At 34.3% G+C, this 14,288-nt stretch overlaps 1 protein-coding gene across 6 annotated transcripts in view; it reads left to right on the top strand.

Moving 5' to 3' along the window:
• The window catches only part of CNTN1 (contactin 1), a 347,755-nt gene that overhangs the window by 214,502 nt on the left and 118,965 nt on the right, over positions 1-14,288 (top strand). For all 6 annotated transcript variants that reach the window (XM_026000122.2, XM_072765564.1, XM_026000123.2 and 3 more), the window contains 3 exons: positions 6,317-6,467; positions 11,574-11,701; positions 11,989-12,164. In XM_026000122.2, the coding sequence (XP_025855907.1) occupies positions 6,317-6,467; positions 11,574-11,701; positions 11,989-12,164 (455 nt within the window). The remainder of the gene's footprint in view (positions 1-6,316; positions 6,468-11,573; positions 11,702-11,988; positions 12,165-14,288) is intronic.

Below are 14,288 nucleotides of genomic sequence, written 5' to 3'. Positions count from 1 at the left end.
AAGTCTTATTCTCTCCTGTGTCTGGACTGTTAAATACTCCCTGAAAATCACCTTGTGACGATTGATGCTTTCACAATGCATGTGACCCAGTCTCAGATGGATCTTGAACACTTACTTGTTTTAGAATTCTTTGGATTTCATGCCCTACAGTTGCTATTTAGACCTACTTAGAATCTTTAGGACACTCCTCAAGCTTTTTATCCTACCCTGACTCTGACTTTGGTACTGTTTTCTTACTCCTCCATGAAAATTGAAACCCTTTGAAATAAAATATTTCAATTTCCCATCCCTCATTCAAAAGTATCTCAATCTTTGCTACACTTACCCTTCCATATTCTCCATCCAGAGGAATAAGTTTCTGTCTTTTCCAAAAACAAGCATACCTCATATTTTGGTACTTCACAAATATTGCATTTTTACATATTAAAGTTTTGTGCTGACCTTACATCAAGTAAGTCTATAGGTGCCATATTTCCAACACCATTTGCTTACTTTGTATCTTCCGTGTCACAATATATCAAATTTTTGCATTATTATTTTAGTTGGTATGTTGATCTGTGATCATTGGTCTTTGATATTACTATTAGAATTGTTTTCGGGCACCATGAACCACACCATATAAGATAGTAAACCTAATCAATAAATGTGTGTGTTCTGATTTGCCCCACCAACTGACCACTCCTCCATCTCTGTCCCTCACCTTGGGCCTCTCTATTCTCTGAGACACAGCAATATTGAAATTAGGCCAATGACCTCTAAGTGTTCAAGTGAAAGAGAGTGAGACCTCTCACTTTCACACAAAAGCTAGAAATGATTAAGCTAGTGAGGAGGGAATATCAAAAGCTGAGATAGGCTGAAAGCTAGGCCTCTAATACTAATCCGTTACCCAAGTTGTGAATGCAAAAGTAAAGTTTTTGAAATTAACAGTGCTACTCCGGTGAACACATGAATGATAAGAAAGCAGAAAAGCCTTATTGCTTAGGTGGAGAATGTTTCGTGGTCTGAAGAGAAGATCAAACCAGCCACATTCCCTCAAACCAGAGCTTATTCCAGAGCAAGGCTCTAACTCTTCAATTCTGTGAAGGCTGAGAAAGGTGAAGAAGCTGTAGAAGAAAAATTTAAAGCTAGCTGAGATTGGTTCGCGACGTTTAAGGAAAGAAGGTGTCTCTATAACATCAAAATGAGAAGTGAAAGAGCAACTGCTGTGTAGAAGCTGCAGCAAGTTACCCAGAAGATCTAGCCAATATAATGAAAGTGGCTACACTAAGCAGGTTTTCAATGTAGATAAAATAGCCTTATAGCTGAAGAAGATGCCATCTAAGATTTTTAGAGCCAGGGAAAAGGGGTAAATGCCTGGATTCACAGCTTCACAGAACAGGCTAACACTCTTGTTGGGGGTTAATGCAGCTGGTGACTTTAAGTTGAAGCCAATGCTTATTTGCCTTTCTGAAAAACATAGGGCCATTAAGAATTATGCCAAATCTAATCTGTCTGTGTTCTGTGAATGTTTTGTTACTATTCAACAAAGCCTGGATGACAGCGCACATCTGTTGACAGAATGATTTACTGAGTATTTTAAGCCCTCTGTTGAAAAATACTGCCCAGAAAAAAAGATGATTTATTTCAAAATATTCCTGCCCCTTGACAAGGCTCCTGGTCACCCAAGAACTCTGACAGAGACCTACATGAGATTAATGTTGTTTTCATGCCTGCTAACACAACATCCATTCTGAAGTCCATGAATCAAAGAACAGTTTTGACTTTCAAGTTTTATTATTCAAGAAGTACATTTCATGAGGCTCTAGGTGTCACAGATAGTGACTTTTGTAATGCATCTGGGAAAAGTAAATTGAAAAACTTCTAAAAAGGATTCATTATTCTAAATATCATTAGAACATTCATGATTCTTGGGAAGCTGTCAAAATATCAACCTAGGCCGGAGTTTGGAAGTTGATTCCAACCTTCATGGAGACTTTGAGGGGTTCAAGACTTCAGTGGAGGAAGAAACTGTAGATATATTAGAAATAGCAAAAGAAACTAGAATTAGAAGTTGAAGATGTGACTGAATTGCTACAATCTTATGATAATACTTAATTGGATGAAGAGTTGCTTGCTTCTTATGGATGAGCAAAGAAAGTGTTTTGTTTTATTTCTTTTTTGAGATAAAATCTATTCTTGGTTAAGGTGCTGTGAAGATTATTGAGATGACAACAAAGGAATTCGAATATTACACCAACTTATTTGATAAAGCAGCAGTAGGGTTTGAGAGCATTAACTCCAATTTTGAAAGAAGTTCAGTTATGAGTAAAATGCTATCAAAGAGCATCACATGCTACAGAAAAATCTCTCATGAAAGGAAGAATCAATCAATTGGGAAAATTTCAATGTCATCTTATTTTAAGAAATTGCACAGACACCCCCATCCTTCAGCAACCATAACCCTGATCAGTCAGCAGCCATCAACATGAAGGCAAGATCCTCTGCCAGCAAAAATAAAAATAAAAATAAAAATAAAATATGACTAGCTAAAAGCTCATGTGATGGTTAGCAATTTTAGCAACAAAGTATTTTTAAATTAAGTTATCCACATTGTTTTTTAGACATAATGTCATGCACATTTGATAGATTATAATATAGTATAAATAGAACTTTTACACGTTTTGGTAGACAAAAAAAAAACTCATTTTACTCATTATGATATTTGCTTTATTGGGGTGGTCGGGAATCTAACCTGCAATATCTCTAAGGCATGCCTGCAACCCCTTTACCCCTGCCCTATATTCATTTCTTCTCACTTACCCTGATACTTGATATGAACAGGTATCTCTTCTCCATATGCATACATGTGTTCGTAGTTCTCATGCTGCCTCTTCATGTTTTATTCTTGAATTCTCTGCTTCTTTGTCTTTGATGACTCCATGCTTTCATTCCTCCCAGATTACTTCTTTTCAATCATTTTCATTTTCTCCTCTTTACCCCTTCCTCTGCTCAGATAGAAATCCTGCTCTCTCCCAGAGCTCCTCCTATGAATCCATTCTATTCTCTTCCTCACTTTTTCACATTTTCCATATTATTATTATTCCAGAATTATTATTATTTTTAAATTTTAAAAAATACTGCATAATTTCTTCTTTCATTAACTATCAATGATTCTTTAATTTATAGCACTGGCCCAGATTTTTATCCCAGTTTCAAGCTCATCATAAAGCCTCCTAATAGCAATCTTCATCTGGTAACTTCACAGATAACCCAAACTTAGAGTATCTGAAGCTAAATTCATATCTCTCACCTGGATCCACATCATCTCCTGAAAAACCTGTTCTGTAGAATGACACAAGTCACTACATCCTTTCTTCTTATCACTTCTACTAAATTTCTCAGTGTTACCCCATAAATCTTACATTCTTCTTACTTTCATTCCAAGTATTTTATTTAAGGTCTTACTGCATTATGCCTTTTTTATTTTATTTGAAATAGCTGTCATCAGCTTTAGTCACATGAATCTAGGTAGCCAGGCTTTCTCTTTTATAAATGAAAAGATTTTTTTTTTAATTTTTTTTTTTATAAATGAAAAGATTACCAAAAAGATAAAGCAATGACTCACTGTGGCCTGTTTTATTATTACTACACCAAAGGGAAATTCTTTAAAACATTGTTATCACTACAAATTGGGTGACACTCAAAGAATATGAAAGGAAATGAGATAATTGCAATAAAGTATTAAAGAAAATTACTTTTGAAAAGAGTTGAGGCTGGGGTACCTGAGTGGCTCAGTTGGTTAGGTGTCAACTCTTGATTTCAGTTCAGGTCATGATCTCTAAGGGTCATGAGATCGAGCCCCATGTCAGGTTATGCACTGAAAATGGAGTGTGCTTAAGATTCTCTCTCCTACTCCCTCTGCCCATCCCTGCTAGTGCACTCTCTCTCTCTCCCTCTCTCTAAAAAAATAAATAAATAAAAATTTAAAAGTTGAGGCCTCTTGACTTTAATTTTACCTGCCTCTTATTATAATGCTGAGGATCATATTCCATTTATTCCCCCCAAAGTAAAAATTCCTTGCTAGTATATTTAATCTAGTTTATTTGGGTATCAAGCAAACATTCAGGCCTAGGCTTCATAATATTACTTTGGGATGAAGTGCAGTAAAATCATTTTGACTCATACGAGCTATGAAGTGACTTTATTATTTTTTTTATTTTTAAAGATTTTATTTATTTATTCATGAGAGACACACAGAGAGGCACAGACACAGGCAGAGGGAGAAGCAGTCTCCATGAGGGAGGCTGACGTGGGACTCGATCCCGGCCCTCTAGGATCATGCCCTGGTCCCAAGATAGGTGCTAAGCCACCCAGGGATCCCCAAGAAGTGACTTTAAATACTTTCCTAAATGTTAGCTATTCTTTATAAAAATTTGTTTATCAAGATACATTACAAAATTAAATATAAATTTAACAGCTCAAGCTGTTAAAGTATGTTTCTCCATATTCAAGCACAAAATCTTGTAATAATTTCATGACTATCAATATAATAATTAAGCAAACTGAGCATTTTCAGCCTGAGAGCAATGTTTCCAGGCTTTATTTTGTTTCCATCTATTTTTGTTTATTACCTTTAGAAATAGTGCCTTTCTCTTTTTCTTTGTTATCTAGATAATTTATTTATTCATCTACCAAATATTTTGGGGGAACTTATTCTACACCAGATACTATTCTTTTAATAAGCACAGTATAGAATGAAAGAGACAAAAAAAAATGCATGTCCTCTTCTTAGTTTGGGGGAAAAATATTCCCTTATTTATTCCTACTTGTAAAATATATAGGAACATAGTCTAGATTTTGTCACTATAAATTCAAATATTAGTTAAGTATGAAGTCATTTAAACAACTGTACCAAATCAACTATTTCATTAAACCTTCACTGACTCAAGAAAAATTCTCATTTCCAGATGAATTTAGATTTTTAAAATATAATCCCATTAAATTGTCTCTCATATTTGACAAACAATATGTCACCCAAAATATTTATTGGGCCTATAAAAATACCACACACTGTGTTAGGTGTACAACACAGGCTGTTTGGTTACTTATTTATTTATTGTCAGTTATGAAAACCCAGACTAAAGAAACAATGGGATAAATTCTTGCCACACTTGGGATAAAAAGTGTGTCCCACAGAGCAGCAGCAGCAATAACAACACTTGGGATCTTATTAGAAGTGCTGTGTCTCAGGTCCATCCCAGGCCTACTTAATCAACATTTTATCAAGATGATCAGATTATGTTGATGCACAGATAGAATTCGAAACTCACATCTGGAATCAATCTTCCAGAGGAAGAGCCAACATCTGGGTAATGATCTACTTGGGCCTAGAAAAGCCTCCAAAAAGGATATGGTTACATAAAGATGATTGGATGTGCAAAAATAAATGGATGGGATCCCTCTGAAATCTGCTAAAATATAAGGAGATTGAGAAATGAACCAGATGTAGGGAATCTAAAGAAAGATAGAGCATGTCATCAATGAAGTAACTTTTTATGAGATTCTATGTCTTATTTTCATAATTATTGTTCTGTACTCTGATGTAAAGGGAAGCTATAGCTATAGCATGTTCTCCTCAATTAATTGCATCTACCACTCCCATAGCTTTTTGCAAGTAGGTCTGAAGGAAGAAATCTATTTATTTTAGTACCTCAATGTCTGCACACAGTTGGTACTCAATAAATTGTGCATAATGAAGGGGAATCATTGCTTAATGAAAAGAGCATGCTTGCAAATCAGAAGAAAATGGATTCAATTGTGAATCTTACCTGATACTGTCCGTGGTACCTTTGGCAAATTACATAATCATAATAGATATCAGTTCTCTCATTTGTATACTGGAGACAGTTCACTCAAAGTGTGGTTGAGGGTATTGATTATGACCATATGTCAGTATTAATAATGGTGTTCAAATTCCTCCAGTCTTTCACTTAACTTTCTTTGTGCAATTAAACCAACAAAATTAGTTGTTACCTTCAGGGTAAATATATATAATTTGATTATAATGAAAATTTCTAATTGATCCTGTTATCACTAAGCTTTGTACATATTTTAAATGGGTGAATTTTTACTTATATTATAAGTAAAATATATACCAATAAAGTTATTAAATAAATAAAAAAATATTATTACTAGATATGGAGTGTTTGGTTATATCTGATAATATTTGGTGAGATTAATATTTTCTGTCAAAAGAATAAAAGATGCTATAGAAGAAATGTGAGGGTTTTTTTTCCTTTTTAGCAAAAAAGAAAAATAATAATTTATTTCCTTTTAGCTTTGGCTCCAACTTTTGAAATGAATCCTATGAAGAAAAAGATCTTGGCTGCTAAAGGAGGAAGGGTCATAATTGAATGCAAACCTAAAGCAGCACCTAAACCAAAATTTTCATGGAGTAAAGGGACAGAGTGGCTTGTCAATAGCAGCAGGTCAGTTCAAAAACTAGGAATCCAATTGCAATTTACTGTTTGACAAAAGTCAATTTAAAGAGGACTTTGAATAGGACTAATGTAAATGTTGTTTATTCTAACTTTTCTCCACAGAAGATATCGTAATTCTAAGATAAACAGAGGCACTTATCCTTCACTGTTATTTGTTTTAATCAGAGTTCAATTTTTAGACTTCTGTAATTTATAAGGATTTTAGAAAATTGAGACTCAGAAATTTTTGGTCAATTGCCCAAGGCCTCAGGGGGGAAGAAATGAACAATGGGAAATAAAATATGATCTCTGACTTACTTTTCCCCTAACAAGGGCTTCTATATCCATGTATTTTTGTTTTTAATTTTATGCAGTTAGCGTATTAAATATTTCAATAGGAAAAATTTTAAAAAGGTGACTTCAAAGAACAAATAACCCCTTCCCATCTTTTTAAATAGGAATTTCTCATCTTCCAAACAAGTAGACCAGTACACATGTTTTGGTAGCTTTAAGATAAAAATGTGACTTGCATAGTATTTAAAAACCATACTGAACAGTTTCTTTAAATTTCCTAGAAGAAGATATGGTAATACTTGGTACTAAAGTATGGAGAAGAGAAAGTCAGGCTAGGAAATGGGATGTGAATGTGAGGGAGAAGGAAATATTTCAGGCGGTGAAAAGAACATGTACAAAGGCCCCAGGGCAGAGATTATAGGATGTTGAAGACTGTAAGGCCTAAAATCAAGATGATTGGTCCTTAGAGGAAAATGGAGAAGAGTTTTAAGAGATGAGGCATAATAATCCAGATTATCAATAATGTTTTTGTGAGGGGTCCTGAACCTCATCTCTAAGTAACAGAATCTGTACAAAGGCTTAAATAAGAGAAGAAAATGTTGATTTTGTCTATTGAAAGAACATTCTAGCAAAAGTATATAAGAGATATTCTTCACAGTAATTTAAACAAGTAGGTAAGATGGGTATTATTTTCTCTATTTTGATGTCTCTAAAGGCTGGAAGGGTTAGAGTAGCATTTTGAAAGTATATTGATTATCTCCAAACTGAAAGTTGAACTTGTGATAAGTTGACATGGAATGAACACATGCTAACACAGTTCTCTTATTAGGATGATCACAGGTATGGCTGTGTATGGGACAGGGATAGGTTGGGGCAGGTGAGAGGGAGCTCACAGGAATAGCATACTTCCCTGCAACATTAACTTTTAAAGTGAGTATGTTTGACTAAGAATTTTCAAGACTTTAGCAAAATGATGGTAGAAGAACTGGTGTAAAAGGAAGAATTAATTTGTTTGCTTTTCTGCTGAAACATTAACAATCGGACAATGAGCAATGCAGAGACTATGATCAAAAGGTAGTCCATTTGTCGGTTCTTACTTCTGCCACAGACTTGTGGCACAGCATTCCCCCTTAGCCCCACCAGTAACTCTCTCCTTTAATTGGGAAACACAAAAAAACAAAAAAACTTGGCTCTGTTTCTGATGAGGACCAATGTGATAGGCCTGTCCAACAAAGGATTTCTCAGAACCATGTTTTATGGACTTGCTTATCCTAAATATCAGCATATGTTCAAAAAAGGGGAAAAAAAGGTTTAGCTCCTAAAATCTTAATATTTTAATCAAATCAGAATATTTTTAGACTTTGAATCAAATTATTTCTTGACAAGAGTCCATAAATCCAATTTTTGCTCACTACTTTAATCCATTAAAAATTCAGGTTTTAAGAACTACTTTATAATAGATACAATATTTCATGTAAAAATAAAGTTAAATGTTGCAAAATAGTATGCATAAAGAAAAGTTCAGCTAATAAATTATTTTTAGAGGAATAAAATATTTCTCTAAAAATAATATTCAAGGAGTTGCCTGAATAACTGTCTTTAAGCTTAACTGTAATCCTATTCTGATTAATATAATTACAAAAAATGGTTCCAGGTTGCAAAGTTATTACAAGCACTTGATTAGTAGTTTGTAAAATGGTTTATGCAATATTTCCAATCAGTGGAAAGGAAACATAAACCTTGATGAATTGTAATTAGGTTCTCAATTGTATGATCTTACTTTGGGTTAAATGATAATATACTTTCTACAACAGAAATTATTTGTAGTTGTTCATTTCATATTTAATGGACTATTAACAGCTCTAAAGTGATCTTTATCTGAGACTTTTATATGAGAGCATCTCCAAATTCTTTTCTTATCTAGAGTTAGTATGCTTTAACAGTTAATGAATAAGATGGAGGTTATCCTGGAGTAATTTTGGCAAAAGTGAGTGACTAATTTATTAAAGACCAAGTAGTTTCTTACTTGCTGGACTGCTTATCCATATCACATTATACGAAAATAAGGATAAGGCCACAAGACTTTAATATACATTGACTTAGGAACAGGGACTATTATTACAGAAAAATCAAGTTCCCTAAATATTCTTACCAAAAATTAATTTTAGTGTCATGAAATACGTATCTGAAAGTATAGGTGAAGTGAATGACATAAAGAAGTATACACTTTAAAGATGCTAAACGTTAATTGAGAGCTAATATGAAAAAATATATTAATGTGATGAATATTCTCATCTATAATTTACATTGCTTCACTTGTAAAATAATTAAATGGTAGTGGGTCAGAACATTGGCTAAGGACTTATTCTAGATTTTAGTAAGAAAAAAAGTGTGGCACATTAATGTTGATACTGGTTAATATGGATTCGAGGAGAAGCAGATGCCAATGTGGGATTAAGTATGCAAGAGATTTATTAATGGCAATGCTATGAGGGAAAATAGAGAAGGCCCTGGGTAGAGGTATGAACAATCACCATCACCTGACCAAGATGCAGGTCTGATTCCAGATGAGGAGAAAGGGAAGCGAGAAAGAAGGGCCATGGAAATGATTTGGGTTGCAGTGCATATCTGAGAGAGTATGGTAAGGCCACTGGAAAGTCCTCCAGCTCAAACTGCCCATAAAAGTCTGATGTCTTCTAGAAACAGGTCTGCCTTAAAATTCTCCCAGGTTCAGTCATGGCTGAGAGAAGCCTATGGAAAGTGTGGCCTTGGCTCAAACACAATGATGGATTTCTGAGTGCAGCTGCTGGGGCTGTGATCAACTACAATCCTTACAGTGGAGAACTAGGAGGCACCTTCCTAAGCTTCTACAGTAGCAACTGATTACTTTTATGATTATATTATTTTGATACTGCGGTTTCTCTTCAAGGAATAAAAAGTACTTTAGGGGCATCTGGCTGGTTTAGTCAGTGGAACTTTGGAATCTTGATCTTGGGGTTGTGAGTTCAAACCCCACACTGGGTGTAGAGATTACTTAAAAATAAAATCTACTTTTTTCAAAAGAAGTATTCTGAAATGAACTTAAGTTGGAAGTGGATAATTAAAGGAACAAAAGGGAATCCTGGAATTTATTACTGGTAGAATTTTTGATGTTTTCTTATTTGGATTTTTTTTTAATTTTTTATTTATTTATGATAGTCACAGAGAGAGAGAGAGAGAGAGGCAGAGACACAGGCGGAGGGAGAAGCAGGCTCCATGCACCGGGAGCCTGATGTGGGATTTGATCCCGGGTCTCCAGGATCGCGCCCTGGGCCAAAGGCAGGCGCCAAACCGCTGCGCCACCCAGGGATCCCATGGATATTTTTATTAATAGGATAGATATACAGTGTTTTTCCTTTATCAGGCTCTGCCCTTAAAATGGAACATATGGAGAATTTTTGGCAAGTGTTGTTCCAAGCCTCAGAGATAAATTAAGTTTTTGGGAATAATATTTTAAAGAACATTAAAATCTGATGACAGGCAATTCAATATTGAACCAAAATGCAAAGTATTATATAATATAATAAAGTTATATATAATGAGTTTTTGGTCTCTAGCCTCTAAGGAAGAGGCAGACGGGGAATAGACTTAGGTTCTATTAGCATAAAAGATTTAGGTTTCATTGAAGGAAGAATTTTCTGGAAATTAATCTGGTACAAAAGCTGATAATAAAGGAGGTTTTAGAATATCCTTCTTTAAACGTTTCTAAAGAATCATGTTTGCATTTCTCCATAGCTGTGGAGATGACAGTTTGTCCTAACTTTAATGTCTGAATTGAAGTCCTGTGTTCATATTTATGGAAGACCTGGGCTCATTTATCTCAGGCCTGTGACTGGTTTGAGGCTGTTCCACAGCTTAAGTTTAAAAGTCATTTTATGGTGGTGTACAACAAACCATTTACTTCAATTAAATTCCATGAAGTGCATTCATTCAAGAAAAGGTTGATTGATGTCATACTCAGTGATTAGGGTCTTACTCCTAAGTTCCTGGTGCATAGATTTTTCTTTCTAATGAATAAATGAATGAGTTAATGGATATTTACCTGCTGGAGAAACGGCCACAAGCAAGGCAGATACGAAATCCTGACATTAAGATGTTACCATCTAATGGAAGGATAGGATAATAAGTAAAACCAAAGTATGACTGATGGAATGCATATTAGGAGAGAAAGTCTTGAAAGAGAGTTGGGATAATGAGGGTGCCAGGACAGCAGCAGTGCCATGTGCATGCACAGATGTGCATGCATGCATGCATAGATGTGCATGCATGCATGCATTATAATACTAACTAGAATTATTAAGCAAAGCTTTGCTGAAGGTGCAAAAACCTGTGAGATTGTCCAGGACCTGAAAGGGAATCAAAGGACTGTGGCTCTTACTATGAGCAAGATGGAAAGTCACTGGAGTGCATTAAGCTGGTAGAGTGACATCACTGAGCGGAAGAGTGACATGGTACGACGTATGTCACTTATGTCTTCATGTCTGGCTGCTAAGTGGAAAAAAAGACTATAGAAGGGTAGAAGGGTAGAAGCAGGAGACCAGTTGGAGACTACTGCAGTAGTCCAAGAAAAAGATGAAGGCAGCTTTCTAAAACAAGTTCTCAATGCTGAAAAAAGTATATTATAAACAAAGGCTAGAATGTTCCATCCTAAAAAAAATCTTACTGTCAACTAATTTGTATAAAATGTAATGATCAAAAGATAGTGTTTGTAACCTAGGACAGAATAATAAAATATTTCATTGAAATAATTTTGTGAGGAATATATTTCTTTCATTTGTATAGAATACTCATTTGGGAAGATGGCAGCTTGGAAATAAATAACATCACAAGGAATGATGGCGGTATCTATACATGCTTTGCAGAAAATAATAGAGGGAGGGCTAATAACACTGGCACTCTTGTTATTACAGGTAAGAAACCATTTGAATAATATTATTTTATCTCATTTAATAGTGCTCAGTTCCTAATATACTATAAGACAAGATTGGGTGGTAAACTTCTAAGATGTTCATGTACTGATAAGTTTGCCTTTTGGGCAAAACTCTTGCTTAATGAAATTGTTCCTGGAATTTAAATTTCTTTCCCTTTGCTCAGAGACATAAAAATACATTGATTTTTATTCTTTTACTGTGCCAGCTAATATGATATCTAATATTTTCTTGAATTGTGCTTTCCTCCTTTTTAAAAATATGTATAGATCCCACACGGATTATATTGGCTCCAATTAATGCTGATATTACTGTTGGAGAAAATGCCACCATGCAATGTGCTGCTTCCTTCGATCCCGCCCTGGATCTCACATTTATTTGGTCCTTCAATGGCTATGTGATTGATTTTAACAAAGAGAACATTCATTACCAGCGGAATTTTATGGTATGTGTTTCAAGTTTCATCTTATTTACATTCCAGTGACCCCTATGTGTCTGCAGTGCAGCTCCTATTACTATAAGCATTTACAACACTGAAAAACAGGTTAAAAAAAAAAAAAAGCTTTTCATGGGATTCCTTATATTAATTGTAGCACTCCTGAACCTTATTAAAAATAGCCAGCCATAAGGATTCTGGTAGGAATATTAATCAATAAATATTTATTGGGCTTTAGGTCCATTTTCCCCTTAATTATAATACAATTTTATATTGATGTGTACTATGCCTCATTGTATCCGTAGTCTAGGTTCTAGTGCCTTCATGTTCATTTTAATTAAGGTAAGAGCGTAGAACTTATCCTTTGTTATAATGATGACTTTATGGCATTTTTCTTATTCTTTGAGGTTTTTAAGAAATAGACAAAATATGTATACAGGAGGGTTTGGAGGACTAGTTCACGAATGAACTTTTCTCATTTCTCATTTTTTCAATGAGAAAAAGTCTCTGGTCAATGGAAATTCTCTCAGTAGTTAAATTTTTGGAGAGTCAAAAGTTATAAGTGGATTTTCAACTGTGCAGGGTGTCAGTTGTATTGTTCAAGGTCAACTGTATTGTTCAAGGCCAACTGTATTTAAAAGGCAACAAATTGTCCACTGTTCCTACCTGCCTATTCTCTAGAAAGGCAATTGGTTAGGAGCCTAATGACCTACTTAGAGACTATGCTTGGTGAAGAAATCGAATTTTAATTTTATAAGTCAATTATCAATATAGAAACAAAAGTTTGAATTAACTCAGTAGAATAGTAAAATATTTAATGTTTTTAAGTCCTGTGAAATCTGAAGATTGATACGTGCGTATAATAGTAGTATGCTTTCAAATTGTCTAGCTCTTTAAAAAAATTTTTTTTCTAGAACTTTACACTATAAAAAGCCAAAACAAGCTTTCAATCAAGTTGAATGAGGCTGATTTTACCTAGATGGAAACATTTCTTGTTAAATTTTTATTAGATGGATTCATAAAACAACTACTAATGCAGTAATCAGTGTTTATGCCTTCTACATGTTAACTGTAAATTCAGTTCCTTTCATTTTAAGCTAACAGATGTAGCTATATCTGTAAATTTACAGTAAATCTGATGATTATCTTTCAATTTCTGAAGGAAACTTACACTTTAAGAAAATAACAACTGGAAATTAGCAGGGAACTATTTTAACATAATACCCTGTGATATTTCTTACATATGAAAATATTTTTATATGCTTAATCATAAATGTTCCCAACATTAGTAAAATTGGCACTGATATCTTTAATAATTTCAAATTGTGTTTTGTTTTGCAAGTAAAGCAAGCTACTCAGTTTTTACTCATTTTAAGGAAAAAAAGTGAGCTAAACGAAGATCTTACTTAAAAAAACACAGATTTTTTACTTTGCTTAGTTTCTTGGTGTTCTATATTGAGTAATTTCAAAAATATGACAATTATAGTTCATACAAGTAGCTACTTAACAGCTGCAATGAAGTAAAAAGATTTAGGGGTCTAAATTGTACTAAATGAAGCTGAAAGTTCATTTGTGGAGCTTCTTTATGTTCTTCAAAATAACAGTTGCATTATATTTGTTGATGTAAATAAATGTTTCCCTTCCCCCCTCCCCCAAAAAAAAGAAATTAAGAAAGGAAGAAGGAAAAGAAGGAAGGAAAAGAGAGAAAGGACAGAAAAGAGGAAGAGAGGGGAAAAAAAGGAAAAAGAGCCCGATAGCTTAAAAAAGGGAGGAAAATAAAGAAATAACTGAAATAATATTTAAGAAATAGATAATAAATTGGATCACAAAAACATAAAAGACTTTGGTCATTACTTACTGGACTCCTTTTGCTGATGATAGCCACAGAGGTTCATACACTTATCGCTCAGCTCATCCAGAGCAGAACCTAACTGCAGGGCCATTCTCTGGCTTCACCAACTCACATTTCATTTCATTCCACCAGGTAATAATCAGTGGTAGGAAACCTGCTCACTGGCTAAATATGTAACTTAATTGAGTAAAAATATCAAATGCACATTTGTGGCATGTTTGATGGGCAGGTCAATTCAGTTCTCTTTTAAACTTTTAAAAACCGGGATAAGAAATTTATTT

The sequence above is a fragment of the Vulpes vulpes genome, chromosome 8 (assembly GCF_048418805.1).
Source record: "Vulpes vulpes isolate BD-2025 chromosome 8, VulVul3, whole genome shotgun sequence".
Taxonomy (NCBI): domain Eukaryota; kingdom Metazoa; phylum Chordata; class Mammalia; order Carnivora; family Canidae; genus Vulpes; species Vulpes vulpes.
This window is presented reverse-complemented; position numbering and strand designations above follow the sequence as displayed.